This window comes from Bos mutus, chromosome 9, assembly GCF_027580195.1.
Source record: "Bos mutus isolate GX-2022 chromosome 9, NWIPB_WYAK_1.1, whole genome shotgun sequence".
Taxonomy (NCBI): Eukaryota; Metazoa; Chordata; class Mammalia; order Artiodactyla; family Bovidae; genus Bos; species Bos mutus.
Window position 1 is genome coordinate 15,704,104 of NC_091625.1, and position 22,782 is coordinate 15,726,885.

At 41.6% G+C, this 22,782-nt stretch overlaps 1 protein-coding gene across 1 annotated transcript in view; it reads right to left on the bottom strand.

The window, feature by feature from the left end:
• The window catches only part of IMPG1 (interphotoreceptor matrix proteoglycan 1), a 156,108-nt gene that overhangs the window by 79,135 nt on the left and 54,191 nt on the right, over positions 1 to 22,782 (bottom strand). Inside the window, 5 exon segments of the mRNA XM_070377102.1 lie at positions 9,939 to 10,017; positions 11,000 to 11,076; positions 13,255 to 13,502; positions 14,895 to 14,915; positions 19,302 to 19,360. Of these exon segments, the coding sequence (XP_070233203.1) occupies positions 9,939 to 10,017; positions 11,000 to 11,076; positions 13,255 to 13,502; positions 14,895 to 14,915; positions 19,302 to 19,360 (484 nt within the window).

Genomic DNA, 22,782 nt, shown 5'->3' on the forward strand with positions numbered 1-22,782 from the left:
CAGACCATGGGATCGCAAAGAGACTGAGCGACTAACACTTTCACTTCACTTCCTCTTTCAAAAAGGGAAATAATCAAATTAACCCCTCAATTCTGAATTTCACGGAGGTATTATGCTATAAATTTGTCCATTAACTCCTTCAACTCATTTAACGTGGGTTAATTACCTGTTTAGATTTTCTAAGCATCTGGCTTCACATTGAAGATCCTGCAATAAATAGAGACAGACCAAGTCCTTGACCTCATGGAACATGAGCAGCCAGTTCTCTAACGGGTTCGTTCAGTTTAGCTCATCTCAGTGATTCCTTTCACTGGAGTCAAAGGCTGAGGCAAGATTAAGAAAAACCAGAAACCCATGGTGTTTTGACCTATTACCCAGATAAGGGCTGTGATGGCTAATTTGACTGGGCCATGGGATGTCCATATATTTGGATAAACACTATTGGCATTGGGCATGTCTGTGAGGGTGTTTCAGGGTGGAATTAAGATGTGAATTAGCAGGCTGAGTAAAGCAGCTTATTCCCTAATGTGGGTGGGCCTCACCCAGTCTGTTGGAGGCCTGAATAGGACAAAAGGTGAAGTAAGGTAGAGTTCACTCTCTCTCCCTGTCTTTGAGCCGGAATCCTGGTCTTGTTTTGCTTTTGGACTTGGACTCATCCTGGGACTTACACCACTGATGCTCCTGGGTCTCCAGCTTACTGACTTTAAATCTGGGATGTCACCAGCCTCTATAACCATATGAACTAATTCCTTATAGTAAACCTATCTCTATTTCTTTCTCCTTCTCTCTTTCCCTGTTTCTATCATCTCTCTGTGTGCTAAGTTGCTTCAGTCATATCCAACTCTGTGCTACCCTGTGGACAGCCTGCCACACTCCTCTGTTCGTGGGATTCTCCAGGAAAGCATACTGGAGTGGATTGCTGTGCCCTCCCCCAGGGGATCTTCCTGACCTAGGGATCAAACCCACGTCTCTTATATCTCCTGCTTTGGCAAGTGGATTCTTTATCACTAGCACCACCTGGGAAGCTCAGGTGGGCTCTTTCTCTATCTCTGTCTGTATCTCAATCATCTCTCTATCTCTCCCTCTGTCACTATCATCTCTATCTTTCTCTATCTCTTTCTCTATATCGAATCCCCTATTGGGCTTCCCTGGTAACTCAGATGGTAAAGAGTTTGCCTACAGTGTGGGAGACCTGGGTTTGGAAGATCCCCTGGAGAAGGAAATGGCAACCCAGTCCAGTGTTCTTGCCTGGAAAATCCCATGGACAGAGGAGCCTGGCAGGCTACAGTTCATGAGGTCACAAAGAGTTGGACACAACTGAGCAACTCATTCCATAGTTCATCAGGCACTCTATCTATCAGATCTAGGCCCTTAAATCTATTTCTCACTTCCACTGTATAATCATAAGGGATTTGATTTAGGTCATACCTGAATGGTCTAGTGGTTTTCCCTACTTTATTCAATTTAAGTCTGAATTTGGCAATAAGGAGTTCATGATCTGAGCCACAGTCAGCTCCTGGTCTTGTTTTTGCTGACTGTATAGAGCTTCTCCATCTTTGGTTGCAAAGAATATAATCAATCTGATTTCAGTGTTGACCATCTGGTGATGTCCATGTGTAGAGTCTTCTCTTGTGTTGTTGGAAGAGGGTGTTTGTTATGATCAGTACATTTTCTTGGCAAAACTCTACTAGTCTTTGCCCTGCTTCATTCCGTATTCCAAGGCCAAATTTGCCTCTTACTCCAGGTGTTTCTTGACTTCCTACTTTTGCATTCCAGTCCCCTATAATGAAAAGGACATCTTTTTTGGGTGTTAGTTCTAAAAGGTCTTGCAGGTCTTCATAGAACCGTTCAACTTCAGCTTCTTCAGGGTTACTGGTTGGGGCATAGACTTGGATTACTGTGATATTGAATGGTTTGCCTTGGAAACGAACATCGTTTTTGAGATTGCATCCAAGTACTGCATTTCGGACTCTTTTGTTGACCATGATGGCTACTGCATTTCTTCTGAGGGATTTCTGCCCACAGTAGTAGATATAATGGTCATCTGAGTTAAATTCACCCATTCCAGTCCATTTGAGTTTGCTGATTCCTAGAATGTCGACATTCACTCTTGCCATCTCTTGTTTGACCACTTCCAATTTGCCTTGATTCATGGACCTGACATTCCAGGGTCCTATGCAATATTGCTCTTTACAGCATCAGATCTTGCTTCTATCACCAGTCACATCCACAGCTGGGTATTGTTTTTGCTTTGGCTCCATCCCTTCATTCTTTCTGGAGTTATTTCTCCACTGATTTCCAGTAGCATATTGGGCACCTACTGACCTGGGGAGTTCCTCTTACAGTGAGAAATAGATTTAAGGGCCTAGATCTGATAGATAGAGTGCCTGATGAACTATGGAATGAGGTTCGTGACATTGTACAGGAGACAGGGATCAAGACTATCCCCATGGAAAAGAAATGCAAAAAAGCAAAATGGCTGTCTGGGGAGCTGACAAATAGCTGTGAAAAGAAGAGAAGTGAAAAGCAAAGGAGAAAAGGAAAGATATAAGCATCTGAATGCAGAGTTCCCAAGAATAGTGAGAAGAGATAAGAAAGCCTTCTTCAGTGATCAATGCAAAGAAATAGAGGAAAACAATAGAATGGGAAAGACTAGAGATGTCTTCAAGAAAATTAGAGATACCAAGGGAACATTTCATGCAAAGATGGGCTCAATAAAGGACAGAAATGGTATGGACCTAACAGAAGCAGAAGATATTAAGAAGAGATGGCAAGAACACACAGAAGAACTGTACAAAAAAGATCTTCACGTCACAGATAATCATGATGGTGTGATCACTGACCTAGAGCCAGACATCCTGTAATGTGAAGTCAAGTGGGCCTTAGAAAGCATCACTATGAACAAAGCTAGTGGAGGTGATGGAATTCCAGTTGAGCTCTTTCAAATCCTGAAAGATGATGCTGTGAAAGTGCTGCACTCAATATGCCAGCAAATTTGGAAAAGTCAGCAGTGGCCACAGGACTGGAAAAGGTCAGTTTTCATTCCAATCCCAAAGAAAGGCAATAGCAAAGAATGCTCAAACTACCACACAATTGCACTCATCTCACACGCTAGTAAAGTAATGCTCAAAATTCTCCAAGCCAGGCTTCAGCAATATGTGAACCGTGAACTTCCTGATGTTCAAGCTGGTTTTAGAAAAGGCAGAGGAACCAGAGATCAAATTGCCAACATCCACTGGATCATGGAAAAAGCAAGAGAGTTCCAGAAAAACATCTATTTCTGCTTTATTGACTATGCCAAAGCCTTTGACTGTGTGGATCACAATAAACTGTGGACAATTCTGAAAGAGATGGGAATACCAGACCACCTGACCTGCCTTTGAGAAACCTATATGCAGGTCAGGAAGCAACAGTTAGAACTGGACATGGAACAACAGACTGGTTCCAAATAGGAAAAGGAGTACGTCAAGGCTGTATATTGTCACCCTGCTTATTTAACTTATATGCAGAGCACATCATGAGAAACGCTGGGCTGGATGAAGCACAAGCTGGAATCAAGATTGCCGGGAGAAATATCAATAACCTCAGATATGCAGATGACACCACCCTTATGGCAGAAAGTGAAGAGGAACTAAAAAGCCTCCTGATGAAAGTGAAAGTGGAGAGTGAAAAAGTTGGCTTAAAGCACAACATTCAGAAAACGAAGATCATGGCATCCGGTCCCAGCACTTGATGGGAAATAGATGGGGAAACAGTGTCAGACTTTATTTTTCTGGGCTCCAAAATCACTGCAGATGGTGACTGCAGCCATGAAATTAAAAGATGCTTACTCTTTGGAAGGAAAGTTATGACCAACCTAGATAGCATATTCGAAAGCAGAGACATTACTTTTCCAACAAAGGTTCGTCTAGTCAAGGCTATGGTTTTTCCTGTGGTCATATATGGATGTGAGAGTTGGACTGTGAAGAAAGCTGAGCACCGTAGAATTGATGCTTTTGAACTGTGGTGTTGGAGAAGACTCTTGAGAGTCCCTTGGATTGCAAGGAGATCCAACCAGTCCATTCTGAAGGAGATTAGCCCTGGTATTTCTTTGGAAGGAATGATGCTGAAGCTGAAACTCCAGTACTTTGGCCACTTCATGTGAAGAGTTGACTCATTGGAAAAGACTCTGATTTGGGGAGGGATTGGGGCAGGAGGACAAGGGGACGACAAAGGATGAGATGGCTGGATGGCAACACTGACTCGATGGCCGTGAGTCTGGGTGAACTCTGGGAGTTGGGTGATGGACAGGGAGGCCTGGCATGCTGTGATTCATGGGGTCAGAAAGAGTCGGACACGACTGAGCGACTGAACTGAACTGAACTGAGCAACTTCACTCACTCAATCCCCTATTGGTTCTGTTTCTCTGGAGAATCCAGTCTAATATAAGGCAATAAAAGGCAAAACAATGTCCAATATAAAATAGCTCTGCCTAAAGTTTTCTTTTTCACCTTTAAAATATTGCAAATTATTGAGAGATTTGGCTTTCATCTTAAAAGTCATTCTAGCAAGTGAAAAACTCTGGTATTTGGGAGAACACTAAAGAGCTTCTTTTCTGATAGTTGAGGTCATCATTCTAATGAGTGAAAAGGAAAATGTATTGCTGCCTACACACCCCTACACCAAACCAAACCCAAACCAAAGCAAAACACACACAATTTTTATCCTAATGATTTGATACTACTTTTGAATGTGTTAGATGTATGTTATATGGAGAAGAGTATGTTGAGTTTATTCTATAGGTGTATGACTTATATTTATGAAGTAGGTGTGATCTTAACAGACAACTGGCCCTGCAAGAAAGAAAGGGATACCCTAAAAAAGTAAAAATAGAAGACCGCAGAATTTCAGGCAAATAGATACCAATTTATTTAGAGCTCCAGAGGCACATTTTGCAAGTACTTTATCTCAAAGGATTAACCATTATATTAAACTACTTCAGTTGAGAGCTTTCTATGAGTACTTGACTGAAATTTTAATAGCTTAGTGGGTGTTTGGTGACACTGACCTTAAACATTTTCCAGGCTGGATTTATCTTAGTGATGCCAATGTGCAGGGCTGTGGAGTCTGGCTGTCAGCTACCTGTGCTGGGGAAAGAGCCAGAATTTTATGAGGAAGGGAAGCCTTGATCCTGCCTAGAGGTGCTCTTTGTTCCACGACCAGCTCTGTTCTACATAAATGTCCTTTTTTATCAGGGAGGTTTTCTAATTGGGGTCTTCATTGGTCATTGAAATATGTCTTTTCTATCCCTGGTTGGGCTCATTTTGAAAGTGTATGGATCTCCCATTCATTGGCAACACAGCATATTTGTTGTCTAAGCCCAGGCCAGCAAATATAGTGCTTCTTGGTCAATACTAATCAAAAGCTCAGTTTTGAGCATAATTTATTTTATTTTATTTTATAGAACATTGGCTGAAGGTTATGTAGTATAGTCATTCCTATGGATATTCTAAAATCAATCCTTGAGTTAGGGCAGTCGGTCAGCACCTGACCTCTCATGGAACTGCTGTCGTGAACTGGGCTCGGGAATTGGCTACGCCTCTCCTAGAAAGTGAGCACTTTCTAGGAAATATCTGACAGCAAGTTTATGCTGTAGGGAAGCTGATGCAGACAGGACACGGTTCACTGTAACCCAGACGCTCCTCCTTAAAAGGACCTGTAGGAGAAAGTTTTTCTGCTAAGCAATTACCATGCTGTAAGCACACAGATTCCAAATTGTGTGTAATTGCATTGTCCTCACTGTACAGTCTGCCAAGAATCTCAAAGCCAAATTCATGAACCACCTAAAGCACACAAAGACCTTTCTGATGTTTATTTTGCATACAATTTTCCCTACAGAATCATGTGACTTAAAAAAAAATATTATTGAGGTGAAACAGCATGAAGCTTGACATTTTAAAGTGGATGTTTCAACAAATGAGATCATCTAAAAAACAGAAACAGATTCACAAACACAGACGACAGACTTGTGTTTGTCAAGGGGGAAGGGGTGGGGGAGGGAAGTATTGAGATTGGCAGGTGCAAACTATTATATACAGAGTGGATAAACTGTAAGGTTGTACTGTATAGCACAGGGAACTGTATTCAATATTCTATGATACATCATAATGGAAAAGAGTATGGAAAAGAATGCAAATATGTGTATAACTGACCATTTTGCTATACAGCAGAAATTAACACAGTCCTGTAAATCAACTATACTTCAATAAAATAAAATTAAAAAAAATGGTTCAAATTGTAAAATGTCAAATATACAAAAGGCTGGATGATGCTATTCAGCTAAATATTGTCTTAATTCTGTTATTCTAAAATTATTCGTTAGTTATAAATATCTTATGACTTAAAAAAATAAATGATTCAGTAATTGTGAGGAAAATTCACAATATAGTGTAACCATCACCTCTGTCTTGTTCTCAAACATTTTACTACTGTAAAAGTATCATCTGACCTAGCATTGTTTCATCTTTTCTTCCATTTTCTTTCAATTCTTTAAAAACAAAACCTTACTGTGTTTCATATATGTCTGTAAACAATCATTATCTTTTTTGGGGAATGATGCAGCATTTTAATTAAAAGATTATTGATAAAACCTAAGAAACAAGAATGACTCATTTGTGGAAGACGAATGAAGGAGTTTCAAGAAGGCAGCATCAGCAGGAACTCAAGCCAGCAGCGTCAAGTAAAATGAAGATGGAAATGAAGCTGCTAAATTGAAAACAAAATCTGTGATTTTTGTGAAAATTGTGTCCCTGTAATGTGTGAAACCTTGTGAAAACTGTGGTGATTAGGAGGTAAGATTAGGAGGTGAAGACTTACAAGCCTAGACTACTAAAACAATGACAGTGTAGTGAAATAGAAAAAGAAAAGGCTATGAGTGGAGGGCAAACAAGATTGAAAGGACATAGTATTTTAAATGATGGGGCTACTTAAGCCAAGCATATGGATGGTCCTGGCTTTGTGACCAGCTATGATGTGACTGAAGCGACTTAGCAGCAGCAGCAGCAGCAGCATGATATGACCTTGAGCAAGGCACTTCCCATCTCTAGCTTTGGTTTTCTTACTGTGAAACATAAAGTTTAACTGGACTATGTCTAAGAGTCCTTCCAGCTTTAGTGTTCTATGATATATTTATGAATGGAAGGAATGTATAATAAAATGAAAACGGTAATGCAATTCTGAAAATACAATAATACTTTCCTCATAGATATACTATCATTTTAGTTAATATATCTGAAATGCTGATCTTATAATAAAGCTTTTTTTATATCATAATGAAGGAAAGGGATTCAGTGAGAACTTTATATCCCTCATGTCATCAAAATTTGGTTTGTTTTATCCAACCAACTTTTAAGTAATTCAAAAGTCAAAGTAGTGGTTGATGTGGATTGTGGCTGATTATCAATAGCCATAAATGCTTTGTTACTTTTTCCATCAAGAGACAAGATCTATGTTCCCTCCTCTTTAAACAAAATGGCTGCCTAACCATCGGTATGTGAGGAAGTGACACTGTTTCTGGGCCCTGAGGAGATTGGCACCTTCAACTTTTTTTCTCTTGTGGTAATGACTCTTTGAAACCAGATGTCATGCTGGGAGGAAGCTCAAGCAGCCCCTCGAAGAGGGTACACAGAGAAGAAACGAGGACTCCAGCCAGTAGCTCTGGCTGAGCACCGACTTGCTAGCCATGGGAGTGAGCCCTCTTGAAAAGAGATCTTCAACACCAGTTGAGATAGTCTAGCTGATACAACATGGGGCAGAGAAGAGCTGTCCCTACTGATTCCTGCCCAAATTTCAGAGTTATGGGCAAAATAAATGGTTGTTAATTTAAGACACTAACTTCAGGGGTGATTTATAATGCAGAAATAGATAACTGTATCATGTGGTTAACATGCATTCACTGGTAATCATGTAAACCAAATATGATCTGTATAGGTGGTTCTGCAATCATGGTATATATGTTTTTGGGTAAAACTTTGTATACAATAAAATTACATACTAATTTCACACAAGGTTTATGAGGAAAATAGAAATGAGATAGACCACTCAAACCTGTAGAAGTTTGTAAAGAGCCCTAACTACAACAGTAAAACTCCTGTAAACATATCAACAATGACAATCTTCCCTGGCATTTTCACTTAGAATCACAGATCATACTTATCAGCCTCATATTCTGAGGTTCCATGTTTCCTTAAAGGCATTTTTATTTAGAGCTTCACCAGAGAGCTGTATAAAGTGGGAAGCATAGAGATTCCTAAGAGGCTTCCCTGGGGGCTCAGTTGGTAAAAGAGTCTGCCTGCAATGCAGGAGACCTGGGTTCGGTCCCGGGTCGGGAAGATCCCCTGGAGAAGGAATGGCAACCCACTCCAGTATTCTTGCCTGGAGAATCCCATGGACAGAGGAGACTCTTGGGCTACAGTCCATGGGGTCACAAAGAATCAGACAAGACTGAGTGACTAAGTTTCACTTTCAAAGCCATTATATCCACTATTTTTTGCACTAAAAAAGGACTCTTCTGCAGAATATTGGTTTTTGTTTTCCTAAGGTCTTCATATATTGATAAAGATTTCCTCTTAAATTATGAGAAAACCTGACCCCATTGCCTCAAAATTAAACATTCTTGAAAATTCAGACGTGAACTCGAAGCTTCAAAAAACTAAAGATAGAATTACTATATGATCTAGCAATCCTAATCCTGGGCATATGTCCAGACAAAACTGTAATTCAAAAAGATACGGGCATCTCAATGTTCATAGCATCACTGTTCACAATAGCCAAGACATGGAAACAACCTAAACGTGTTGACAGATGAATGGATAAAGACGTGGTATAGATAAACGATGGAACACTACTCAGCTATAGAACAGAATGAAACAATACCACTTTCAGCAGCATGAATGGAACTAGAGATTATCATACTAATTGAAGTTAGTCAGAAAGAGAAAGACAAGTACCATATGATATCACTTATATGTGGACTCTAAAATAAGACACAAATGAAACACCTATAAAACAGAAATAGACCCACAAATATAGAGAACAGACTCATGGTTGCCAAGAGGGTGGGTGTTCAGGGAGGGTTGGGAACTCGAGTTTAGCACATGCAAACCCTTATATACAGGATGAATAAACAATAAGATCCCTACTGTATAGCACAGGGAACTATATTCAATATCCTGTGAGAAACCATAATGGAAAAAATCTGAAAAACATGTGTACATATGTATGACTGAATCACTTTCTTATATAGCAGAAATTAACACAACATGGCAAATCAACTGTACTTCAATTTAAGAAAAATTACTGAAAAAGTAAAAAATATTAAAAAAAGTGAACCAGGAGGATTTCAGTATTTACTGACATCCTTATAGACCAGTTACACATGTGGTAACTGGCAGCGAAGAAACACACATGGAGGAACAGACAGTATCCATGGCAACCTGCATATGGTGAACAGGAATATAAACACTGATTGTAAGGGCCCCGTCCTCTGCCGCCACAGCGCTTTGCCGTGGATGCGGGCTTTAGGACCTACCTTGTCCTGACAAGCTCTCAGCTTTGAAGCCCAGCAGAGACAGCTGTTCTGTGTGGGCAGTTGGTGCTGCTTTGGTTTCAGCTTCTTTCACCAGATCCGTCGGGAAAGGGCTTTCAGTGTTCTCTGTGGGACTGGGGCCGAGAGCTGAGGAAAGGAGGCTGAGGGTGATCGCCTCATCAGAAGAAGGAGTTCAGTGGATGGCTCTCCTCTTGGAAATGCTGTGGGGACCTAACCCTCTCCTGGGCTGAGGAGGACTTTAATCACTGGACTTTGAAGCAGTGCCGTAGATATATTCCTCGGAGAGGATGTTGTCCTCTAACGTAGACCCTACGGGAAGGGTCTATGACTCCAGAACATAGACTCTACTCACCAGGTGGACTGTGTCCTGCTCTGTCCACTGTCTCCAGCCTCGGTTGACCAAGAGGAAGTTCTGGACTCAGAGTAGCATCCTGAAGAAGGATTTAGAGACAGCTGTTGACAAGGGACATTGCTCTGTATCTGAGAAGGGCTATGCTCTGTATTTTTTCTTTTCAATTAAATTTAAACAAATCATTTTGTAGTTGACTTGAATCTACTGTGGATTCTGATATAGGTTCTGATACAGAAACAAGTCCTGAAAGGAAAAGATGCATTGATACAGTAGCAAAATACAATCTCTCGGCTAACTGAGTCTGCCTGTGTAGGGTTGACTTATAACTGAAATACTTTGAAACATGCGTCAATCACGTTTCAACTTATGAATTCTTTCATTAAAAAAGGGAATAGAGCTTAGTCAGCACTTTGAGTTATGCACCCCCAGTGACAACTTTTAGCGTAAATTAAATGAACACACCTTTAAATGAAATACAAAAATTATTACTGAATTCATAACTTTGTACTTCCAAAGACATTAATTTATGCTTGCAACCCCCCCATAAATATATAGAGACCTTAAGACTTAAGAACAAATGCATTTTTATGCTTGTATTTGTGTCAGAAAGTCAAAGTCAAATATACATTCTACTGTAAGTATTCTTTTTCACTTCACGAACACATAATTTGTTTTATCAAAAAAGGCAAATTCTGATTCTAATTGGAACAAAGCTCTAACTACGTTGAAGAAAACTTTGAATTTAACGATATTTGAAATGCAAGTTGTATTACGTCTTATTAATACAGACACTGAAAGTGGGTAAGCAAGTACTACCTGTAAAACACAGAAAATAATTATATTTATTGGATTATTTTTATTGGAGTATAGCGATTTAAAATGTTGTGTTAGTTTCAGGTGTACTAAATGACTCAGTTATATATATACATGTATTCATTCTTTTTTAGATTCAATTGGCACTGCAGAGGGGATCTTGCTCTGTTTAGTCCTTAGGCTGTTTTTTTCTGATGGAAGTTTGGAGGCTTTGTTCCTATTTGAAGGACAAAGGATAACAAACTCACCTTTGTGATATCAGTGAGGAGAGTGGGCAGCACCAACTGGGTGTCAGGATCCAGGCTTGGCAATGACCCAACAATTTCTGTGGGTGAAAAAAATATCACAAGGGTTCAACGTCCCCCCTGCCCATTTTTTTTTTTTTTTTTTTTTTTGTCGTTGGGGCAGTAAAACAGTGAGGGTTGTAAAATGTGGCAAAAGTCAGAGCTTAAGGAGGGTACAACAAGTGATCAAGAAATCAGCATCAGATGCATTGGTGGTCATTGATCCTTTAGGAGCTACCGAAGGACGGTTGCAGGAAGTGCACTGTGCAAGTCTATGTGATAGAACAGTTATTAAGGTGGTTTTTAAGGTCTTTAGTTGTACACATTTGGACCAAGCAGGCAGGCTCACTGGCTAGGCCAGTGGGAACAAAAATATTGCTAAGCTGACAAAGACAGGAATGTCTAGAAAAAATACTGGAACCAAGGACCATTTGTGAGTCCTTGCTTGCTTCCACCCTGAAGCTGGATTTTCAGATTATCCCGAAGGATTTAACCAAGAGACCAACCCAGAGTATCAGGTGGCCTTGGAGATGAACCTGAAGTTTTTCACTGAACTAGAAATTCAAAAGTGAACCAAGAGGACTTTAATGCTTGCTGACATCTTTACTGACATGCCCTCTATCTAATCCCAAGAGATCTTTGTAAAGTTTTCCAGAGTTGAGTTTGACTATCTAAATTACAGAAACAGAACTGACAGAGAATGCCAGTTTCGCGCCAGGTCACACTAAAATGACATTTCCAGTGCTCATCTATTATGCCTGGAGCACTGGGAATTGTGAAGAGTTGCAGGCTCCTGGGTCCCTCCAGGCACCCTCTGAGGGTCCTGCTTCTCTGCTGAATTCTTTAGATTTATACACTCTTCTCTCTCCACAACTCTCCGCCCTGGGAAGTTGACTTATATGAACCATATCAGTGGTTCCTTGCTCCCTGTCTTTGGGATGGCTTAGATGAGGGGTCCTCAATCCTCAGGCCCATACCAGTCCAAGGCCTGATAGGGACTGGGCCGCACAGCAGAAGGTGAATGGTGGGTGAAGGAGCAAAGCTTCATTTGCCATTCTCGCATGGCTCCCCACCGCTGCATTACTGCTGAATCATTCCCTTTCCCCTTCATCTGTCTTCCATAAAACTGGTCCCTGGTGCCCAAAAGGTTGGGGACTGCTGGTTAGATCAGGCCTAGAGGTAGTGGCGGGGCCTTACTGCTTCCAGCCCCAGGGAACTGTTCTAGTCCTCTGGGCATAGAGTGCATGTCCAGTCGTGTCTGACTCTTTGTGACCCTGTGGACTGTAACCCATCAGGCTCCTCTTGTCCATGGAATTTTCCAGGCAAGAATACTGGAGAGGGTTGCCATTTCCTTTTCTACCTCTGGGCATTAGGGAAACCTTTATAAATAGTCCCTTTATCAAACCCTTCTCAAATTATTCTAATTTGAATGTGCCATCTGTTTCCTCCTGGACCCTGACCAATTTACTAGATGAGGGAATCTGGGTTGTGCCAGGGGAATACAACCCAGGTTCTTCTCTCCACCTGGACTTGGTGGGTGACATGTTGAGCTGGATGGAGCTACAGCTGTCGGCTTCCCTAGAGCTATTTATGGCATGAAGTGGTCACGAAAGCTTTATCAATTGAGACCCTGGGGACAGTGAGGAAAGACAGAAATGATACCTTCCAGAGTCACAGTTGGACCGTAAGGAAGGCAGAGCGCAGAATTGATGCCTTCAAACTATGGTGTGGGAGAAGACTCTTCAGAGTCCCTTGGACAGCAAGGAGATCAAACCAGTGAATCCTAAAGGAAATCAACCCTGAATACTCATTGGAAGGACTGATGCTGAAGCTCCAATACTTTGGCTACCTGATGCGAACAGCTGACTCATTGGAAAAGACCCTGATGCTGGGAAAGATTGAAGGCAAAAGGAGAAGAGGATGACAGAGGATGAGATGGTGGGATGGCATCACTGACGCAATGGACACAAACTTGGGAAGACTCTGGGAAATAGTGGGGGACAGGGAGGCCTGGTGTGCTGTTATCCATGGGGTCGCAAAGAGTTGGGCATGACTTAGCAACTGAAAATAGCAAAACAACAAAACAAAAAAGCAATGAAAGTCACAGAAATGATCGACTCTACAGGACCCATTAAAATATCAGTGACCAGGAGACATTCATGCCTCCTTATCTCTATCAGAATGAGGATAATCCCAGAGCTATGAAATCACCCACTGACCGTCAGTGAACTGAATTGTCCCCACATCCAAGGACTGGTCTTCCTCCAGGGCTCTGCTGATCAGCTTCCTGAGCTCTGAAGCTGTGGGATAGAGTTCTCTTTGCTTCTCTTCCTCCGTCGTTCCACGAGGGTCTCCTTCACTTTCAATTTTGTTGGAATCAAGTGACAGAGGGTCACTGGCAGGGCTTTTTGCTTCTGCCTTGCCTTTCTTAAAGATGGCTGTAAGTTGCATCTCTGTGGAGCTTGTCCTGTAGACAGCAGGGGACACATTGCATCCAAAGCCATTGTTACATGCCTTGTAAAGAGAATCACTATGCTGCTACAAAGCTTCAGGACAGATTCAACCTCTTTCCTGATGGGCTCTTAATGAATATCACACTTGAAACTAATTTCAGTGTTTATCAGGAACACTGATAAGTGTTTATCCTACCGTATTTGAAAGGTAGGAAAGAATTAATGTGTATTTTAGCTCTGAAATAGATTGTTATGATAAGACTTAAATCCAGCTTGAAGAGGGACTGCTAACTGGATCAAGGGGCCATAGATTTTCATGTCAGGTCTTTGTGAAAAAGTGTTAACTGCCAAGAGTTGCTGGTGTTGATCAGTGTTTTTCATGGCCAGTCAGTAGGAAGGATGAATTGTCTTTTTTCTCTACAAGTAGCCTCCTTTAGGAAGGTCTGTGAAATAGAAGTAGGATAGAGCAATAGGGCAATAATGTTTAAGTGTTGTAACCAAGTCAAAGCTTCGGTTCTCAAGGCTATTTCCTTCCTGTTTTTTTCAAGAAGCATTTTTTAATTAAAAAAATACAACTCTATATTAAACATAATTTTGTCTTCCCTCAAGTTGCTTTTAAAATAACATCTTGGAAGGAAGATGTGAGAAAAGAGAAAGGGAAGTAGTTCATGATTAACTGTATTTATTCTCATATTTATTGATTCAATGCCCTTATGCATTTATAAATGAAATAGGATTCTCTCTACCTCTGTTGTCTAGGACCAGATTTCATCTCTTTGTTTATGCCATAAATTCACACAGAGGGATACAAAAATGTTTTAAAGGCCACAGGAGCCAATAATGTGTATTCTCAGCAGTTCTTCAGGCCACATGATTAGTCAAAGTCTACATTTGGTTATTTCACCAATTACAGGAGCCAAGCTGGATGCCTATTACTGAGCTCTCTAAGGTATAGTGGGCCCTTTGCCCAGTCACGCTGACCTTGGAGCCAAGGGGCAAATCAGTTTCTCTGCTTTATTCCAGACCTAAATATGTTGCATGCATGAGTGTGCAACCAGACTGACAACTTCCCATCACAAATGACATTTAGGAAATTGTTGAGACATACTTGCATTGCAGATAGGTGTTTTTATGTTTTTCTTTTGAAAAGCTTTTGAGTTTTATAGAAGACACTTCCACTGATAAAGTCACCTTTTACCTGTGTATCTCATGTAGTGATCTTGATTCAAGAATTCTTTTTTACTACTGACCAATTGATCAGTTACTCCCATTAGACTAAGTCACCAATAGTCAATGACTTATCCAGATTTTATATGTAAAGTGATCTCTAAGAGATTAACATATAAATGTGTCTATGTGGGGGATGTACTATATTTCAAAACAGTAGGAAAAAAAGTTCAAATTACCCGTCTCTTTCTTTCTTTGGTCTTCATTTCATCATGCACAATGGAAACATGGAAAGGAGAAAGAATTTTCGAGAAATTTACTGAGGCATTCAATGAATCAATTCATATACATATTACATTGTCTCTCATGTTGGTTCAGAGCTTTGAAGGAAATATATAAACTGCCGTCAGAATCTGGATGGAAATTTTGAGAATCATATGAATCTCAGGAAGTAAACATTATTCTATGATGCCTCTTATTAGAATTTGAGCCCTAATTCAAAGATTATGCATCCTTAAACTCTTTGATTTCCTTATATTCCTTTTATAGAGGTTGCAAATATATTCTATAGCTCTGAGGTTTTCAGGGCTACTAGTACCAGGAAGTTTTTTTTTAAAAAATATTTTGTAAATGGATTTCTCATCCTCTGTATGGCATTATATTGTTAGTTTATTCCCGAAGATAATTTATTTGAGACTTGACACTGGAACTGGAGTTTTGTTGACTGATTGTTTTTTGAATTGGTTTCATCAGTAAGACTTAAGGGGGATGGTACAATCTACCATGCAACAGGGTGCAGGAAAAACAAATACCTGTTTACAGAGAGGGTGGTTTGTTGGAGGCAGTTTAGGAGCATCCTCATTTAATCTTTGCAACAGCAACTCCTATTTCATAAGTAAGGGAAGATGCAGAGAGAGGGAAAGCTATCATTTGGAAAGTGGCAGAACTGGTATTCAAACCCTGGCCATAAATCTGGGTTCATTTTGCAATGTTTGTGCCAGAAAGGTCATTTGGTCACCAGATTGAAAAAAACATTCTGGACTTCTCTGGGCATATATGTGAATTTAGTTCAGAAGCTACATTCAGTTTTCCCACTTTATGTCTCAAGTCCCTGCTGCTGCTGCTAAGTCACTTCAGTAATGTCCGACTCTGTGCGACCCTATAGATGGCAGCCCACCAGGCTCCCCCGTCCCTGGGATTCTCCAGGCAAGAATACTGGAGTGGGTTGCCATTTCCTTCTCCAATGCATGAAAGTGAAAAGTGAAAGTGAAGTTGCTCAGTCGTGTCTGACTCTTTGCGATCCCATGGACTGCAGCCCACCAGGCTCCTCCGTCCATGGGATTTTCCAGGCAAGAGTACTGGAGTGGGGTCCATCGCCTTCTCCAGTCTCACTCGCTAGTTGCTGACAAAGACACTCTACACACGTGATGGGATTTGCATTGCTGCTCTTTCTGCCTGGATCACAAAGTCATTCACTGTCATTCTTTGATGTAACATGACTGAAACGGCCTCTGCTTCTACTGCTAGACATTTATTCAGGGCTTGTCTCTTGCTTGTTTTCAGCAATAGTTTTCAATCCGTGAAGCTCTGGAGAAAGACCGAGCTTCCTGGGCCAAGACCCTAATCCTATTAACTTCACAGAATTGTTTTGTTGAGACGCAATTGTCATAAAACAAACTACACATGTTGCACATGTACAGTCTGATAAATTTCATATATACACCCATGAAACCATCACTACAATCAAATTCATACCCCAAAAGTTTACTGATGGCTGTTTATAATCTTCCCCTTCTTCCCCTGTTTATAATCCCTGTCTGTCTCCCCCTCCTTAAGGAATAACTGAGCTGCTTTCTCTCACTGTAGACTAGTTTGCATTGTGTGTGCTTGCATGCTAAGTCAATCCTGTCACGTCCAACTCTGTGCGACCCTATGGACTGTAGCTGGCCAGGCTCCTCTCTCTGTGGGATTCTCCAGGCAAGAATACTGGAGTGGGTTGCCAGGCCCTCCTTCAGGGGCTCTCCTCAACTCAGGGATGGAATCCGAGTCTCTTCAGTCTCCTGCTCTGGCAGGCAAGCTCTTTACCACTAGTGCCACCTGGGAAGCCCTGCTTTTCATTATCTAGAGTTAAATGCAAATGGAAGTATACCACACTCCCTTTTTTTTTTTTTTCTGGCATCTTTCACTCAACACAATTATTTTGAAATAAATCCATGTTGTACATTCCAATAGTTTGTTCCTTTGCTAAGTAGAAGTCTGTGATAAGAATATATCACAGTTTGTTTATCTACGGCTCTGTTGAAGGACATTGGGGTTGTTTCCAGTTCTTGGCTAATACAATTAAGCTGCTGTGGGTATTTGTGTGTAAGTTTTTGAAGGAGTAAGTTTTTGAAGGAGTATACCCTCTAACTGGGCTTCCCTGGTAGCTCAGCTGGTAAAGGATCCACTTATAATGCAGGAGACGCCGGTTCAATTCCTGGGTTGGGAAGATCCCCTGGAGAAGGGGTAGGCTACCCACTCAGAGTGATCTTGGGCTTCCCTAGTGGCTCAGACAGTAAAGAATCTGCCTGCAATGCGTGTAGACCTGGGTTTGATCTCTGTGTTGGGAAGATCCCCTGGAGAGGGGCATGGCAGCCCCCTCCAATGTTCTTGCCTGGAGGATCCCCATGGAAAGAGGAGCCTAGTGGGCTGCAGTCCATGGGGTCGCAAAGAGTTGGACACGACCGAGCGACTAGGTACAGCATTTTCTAACTAGACTGAATGATTGTTACAGCAATATTTAAAGTGGAACTTTTACTGCTCCTCCTTATAATTATGGTAATAATAGGTGTTCTAATTACTTCCCAGTTGTGTTGAAAGAATCAAATGAGGTCACTGATCTAAATGTACTTGTTCAATTGTAGATCAGGTTTTCTACAATTGAGCTCACAAAAAGAGGGTACTTTGAGGCTCCTGCAGTTTTAGGTCTTCTGTAGGAGGATCTGGCTCCATGGAAAGCAATTTCCTTCCTAATAAGTTTGCTTTACAATATTCTGAGCATTGTTTTCATGGTTAAAAGTTTGCCACACTCATAAGCATATTATTTATTGTATTCAGAGTTCAAAATATTTTCTGGGAGCCTAATTCTATGCAACATAATGGAAATCATTGACAAAATGTGATCAAATTTACATTATAAGCATCCTCGACAGAAATAAGAATAAATTCTTACAGAGAAAAACACATGGGAAAGATGCATTTTCAAGGGATATGTCTTTACAATTTTTACCGTGCAAAATTTCATCACCTGACATTTTGGTCTTCTTCGTAAACAGTTATTTTTTTTTATTATTAGTTTTTCAGTTTATTTGAAGGGTGGGGATAATGAGTATGTGAGCATTCATCAAGAGAATTCCTATCATTTCCGTCAGGTTTAAATTAAAAATTTGTTCTTTCACTGCAGTGATCTATCCAGAAGACCTTGCGTCTACACTAGTACCCTCCTATCACCTTTTATTCCCCTCCAATCCATCTGATTTCACATGGAGTACTGTGGAGCAGCATCTTAAAATTAAGGGAAAAAACCAGTTTGCTTTGGTAAATGTTGGTTCACATCAACAGTTCCTTCCTTTGGAATTACACAAACCAGAGGTGCCTGATAGCTCGCGAGAAATAAATGGATGGACAGCCCCACACCTCATCCGCCACTGAAGCTCTTCTCTGTGAGTGTGGGACCCGCCCTACGGACCTTCTTGCTTTAAGACATCAGATGATGACGGGCTGGGAAGGACTTTGAGTGAGGTCTGTCCTCCCATTTTATACATCCCCCTCCATGCAAGGGATCTCATTCTGCTCACACCAGGGCTGTTGTATGCCCTGTGGCATGGTTTTAAAAAAAAATACCATATTATGATTCCACTTGTAAATGTTTTGAATGACGAGAACTTAAAGATGCAAAAAAATTCTTGCCCCAAATCCTGAACCCACATCAGACTGTTGAGATGCCTGCTTGACAGCAAACCCTACGAACATGATGGAATTCTGCTTCAGTGTGGCACTATTTTATTTCATGTCTTCTATTTAAAATTTCAATTTTTTAAATTTTGCATGGTAATACATTACTATGGTTCAGACATCTGAAAGATGTAAAAGTACGGTCAGACATCAGAATGATAAAAAGGTACTTGCCTCCCCACCCCTGTCCACCCAATTCTCTTACCCCTTGGGTACCACTCTATTAGTTTCCCCGGTCTCCCCAGGGTCAAACTGATTTGCTTAAACAATGATGGTATTTAGCACTGGATAGGAGAACAGTCAATCAGAGAACAAGGTAACTAACTGCTACTTTTTTGGGTCTGTCTTTGCTGAGGGATTTTCCTAAAAGGTTCTGTAGTGACATTGCCAAGGACAGAGGACAAACTCTTTGCAGGAAGCCATGTTTCTGACTCCAGAGGGAGGAAGGAGCAGCTCCTCTGTTATGCCTTAAAAATCACCTAGAGTCATGTTCTAATTAGACAAGTCCTTTATCTGAAATGTATTTAGATTTCAGGATTTGGTAGAGTTAAACAACTGGGGCATAAGGGACCTTAAAATCCTCATGACATCGCTTTTAAAAGAGGATAAAGAGATAGTAAATTTAAAAATTGCAAAGAGTCCCATTTTCTTACCTAAATCCTGACACATGGATCTCTTTGAATCCTGGAAGTTTCTTAAATATCTTTTGCATCTGCAGAGAGAAAAACAGTTATGAAACCCTCTTTGGTTCTACTGGGTCAGATCTTACCTAACTGAAAAAGCCTAAACACTTTTGATGAATTAATGGAAAAAAAATGAAAATTGAACGAACGATTGAGGCCAAACTCTTTGTTCTCAGTTATTTCTGAAACCCAGAGGAAAGTGCTTTGCTATTCATTGAAAAGCTAATAATTGGGGGGTAGTTCTGAGCTGCTTTACTGGTTACCTTATATAAAATATGAAATAATTTAAGGTAGTATTATATGGAAGAAGGCTACAGTACTTTTAGTTATACGCACTGGGTGGTGGTTTAGTCTCTAAGTCGTGTTCAACTCTTCCAACCCCATAGCCCGCCAGGCTTCTCTGTCCATAGGATTCTCCAGGTGAGAATATTGGAGTGGGTTGCTATTTCCTCCTCCAGGGGATTTTTCCCACCCAGAAATCGAACCCAGGTCTCCTGCATTGCATGCAGTGTCATTACTGACTGAGTTATGAGGGAATCCCACACACTGAGTAATGATCATATTTTCTGAGCAACTAGCACCCAGGGCTTCCCTCAGCTGGTAAGGAACCTGCCTGCAATGCAGGAGACCTGGGTTTGATCCCTGGGTTGGGAAAATCCCCTGGAGAAGGGAATGGCTAGCCACTCCAGTATTCTGGCCTGGAGAACTCCATGGACTGTATAGTCCATGGGTCGCAAAGAGTTGGGATGACTGAATTACTTTCACTTGGTCTTCTCTGGCGGTGGCTCAGATGGTAAAGAATCTACCCACAGTGTGGGAGAAGGAAATGGCAACCCACTCCAATATTCTTGCCTGGAGAGTTCCATGGACAGAGGAGCCTGGTGGGCTACAGTTCATGCGGTTGCAAAGAGTCAGACACGACTGAGCAACTAACGCACACATTACTGTTGGTGTTGTTCAGTCGCCAAGTTATGTCTGACCCTCTGTGACCCCATGAACTGCATCAGGCCAGGCCTCCCTGTCTGTCACCATCTCCCAGGGTTTGCCCCAACTCAAGTCCATTGTATCATATGATTGGGAAGATTCTGTGATGCTTAAAGGATTGTTAAAGTCAGACTGGCTGCTGTACCTAAATAAAATAGTAGAAGCATATAGTAGATTAGTGAATATAACAAAAAAGACACAGATGGCTAGAGACAGCAAACTAGAGATTACCAGTGGGGAGAAGAAAGGAGGAGGGGCAAGATAGGAGGATGGGGTTAAGTATAAAATATTGTCTATAACATAAGTTACAAGGATACACTGTACAATGCAGGGAATATAGCCAATGTTTTATAATAATGATAAATGGAATGGCACCTTTAAAAATTGTGGATCACTATACTGTCCACCTGTAACAAATAATAGTGTATAGCAACTATACTTCAATTGAAAGAATAAAAAAGAATGAGTAGAAAAACGGTAACAGCAGCTTCTAATCTTATTAGATTCACTCTTAGATTTACACGGACTTTACATTTTCTTCATTTGACCTTGTTAATGAGGCATATGATCAGAATGTTTTACAATTGCAGTACTCAGTGACTCCCTGACCCACGGCAGCCTTCTGTCTCTGGGTTCCCCCAGGAGGGATGCTGCTGCTGCTAAGTCGCTTCAGTCGTGTCTGACCCTGTTCGACCCCATAGACGGCAGCCTATCAGGCTCCCCTGTCCCTGGGATTCTCCAGGCAAGAACACGGGAGTGGGTTGCCATTTCCTTCTTCAATGCATGAAAGTGAGAAGTGAAAATGAAGTCGCTCAGTTGTGTCTGACTCTTAGCGACCCTATGCACTGCAGCCTACCAGGCTTCTCCGTCCATGGGATTTTCCAGGCAAGAGTACTGGAGTGGGTCGCCATGAGATGGTCCTCGCCAAACTCAGCAGCATTCTCCATCCCTTCTCCACTGAGTCCCTGCTTTTCTTGGGTTCTTTTTCCACTCCTCTGGCCACTTTCTCAGTCGCCTTTGCTCCATCCTATTAATATTTCTGGCTTCACCCACTCCTTTAACTACTAGGATTCTGCAGGTCCGCATCCTCAGCCTCGCGTTGCACTCATGTTCCCATTTAGGCAGAAAGTTCGCCCTGCGCTCTGTGCTAGGCTCTTGGGACGCATCACCGTGCAGATGTGCCCTGGGCAGCTCACTAGTGGGAAAGCAGGGAGGCAACAGAGACCACGAGGAAGTGATAACAGTTTGTATCCAGGCGTGGGAGGGAGAGGAGGGCCAAAGGAGGGCTGGAGAGGTGAGCGGGACCTGCCCTGTCTGCCATCCTCCGTGCCCACTCCCCTCTACCTCTCATGGGGGATCTGGTTTGCTCCCACGGCTTCTATGATCACTTAAGAAACAGCTTCGAGTCCTTCACCTGCAGATCCCAACTTTGCCACTAACTAAATATGTCTGAACCAGAGTCAGCCTCATCCTTCCCGATCTGCCTGCCTTCCCCAGGCACCCTGTATCAGTCAGAGTCACGGATACTCACCAGCTTCCATCCAGAGAGCCCAGCGGTCCCTGCACACCTTCCCTCCCGTCCAGTCACCAACACATGCTCATCCAAATCCCCCATGCCTTTCGATGCCACCAAGTTTTCCTTATTCCCATGGCAGGCACACCCTCCCTGTCTGCTGAAATGGCTTTTCTGGATGATGTGTAGGGGAAAGGAAGGGTTTTGGGGGTGTGTTGGGGTGGGGAGAAGGAAGACATCTCCTAACTACACTTCTTTTTTTTTTTAACTAAGTTTATTGTTTCATATCTGTGGCTCTTCGATAAAAATCCTGTGATAGGCGGCACTGTGTATCGAATAAGGTCCATATATACACTGTCGATACTGTATAAATAGATAACTGAGGAGAACCCACTGTATCGCGCAGGGAACTCAGTGTAGTGCTCTGTGGTGACCTAAATGGGAAAAAAAGCCCCCAAAAGAGGGGGTATATGCATATGGATAGCTGAGTCACTTTGCTGTACAGTAGAAACTAACACAACATTGTAAAAGAGCTATACTCCAAGAAAAAATAAAATCATCCTGGCTGAGGTTGAAAGAAAAAAGGAAAAAGGAAAAAAAAAAGAGAAAGGAAAAAGAGAAAAAAGAGTCCAATTCTTTAGAATGGCATTTAAGACCCTCCACAATTTATTTACCCTGTCCACCCCCCAGTATCTTTCCATTGCTCTTCCTGCCATCCTTATTCCCTTGGCAAATATCCTGTCCTCAAGTCACACTAAACTAACCCCTGTGTCTCCCTAAATACAACTTGTCCTTTTTCCCGACTTCTGTGACTGTTCTTCCCTTTGGCCTAAGAGGCAACTTCTACCTTCTGTTCATTGACTGTCTTCCCCACCCCCCATCATTCAAAGGCAGCTCAAACATCTTCTCTATTGAAAAGCATTTGTAACTCCCCAAAGTCAGGCTCCATTATAT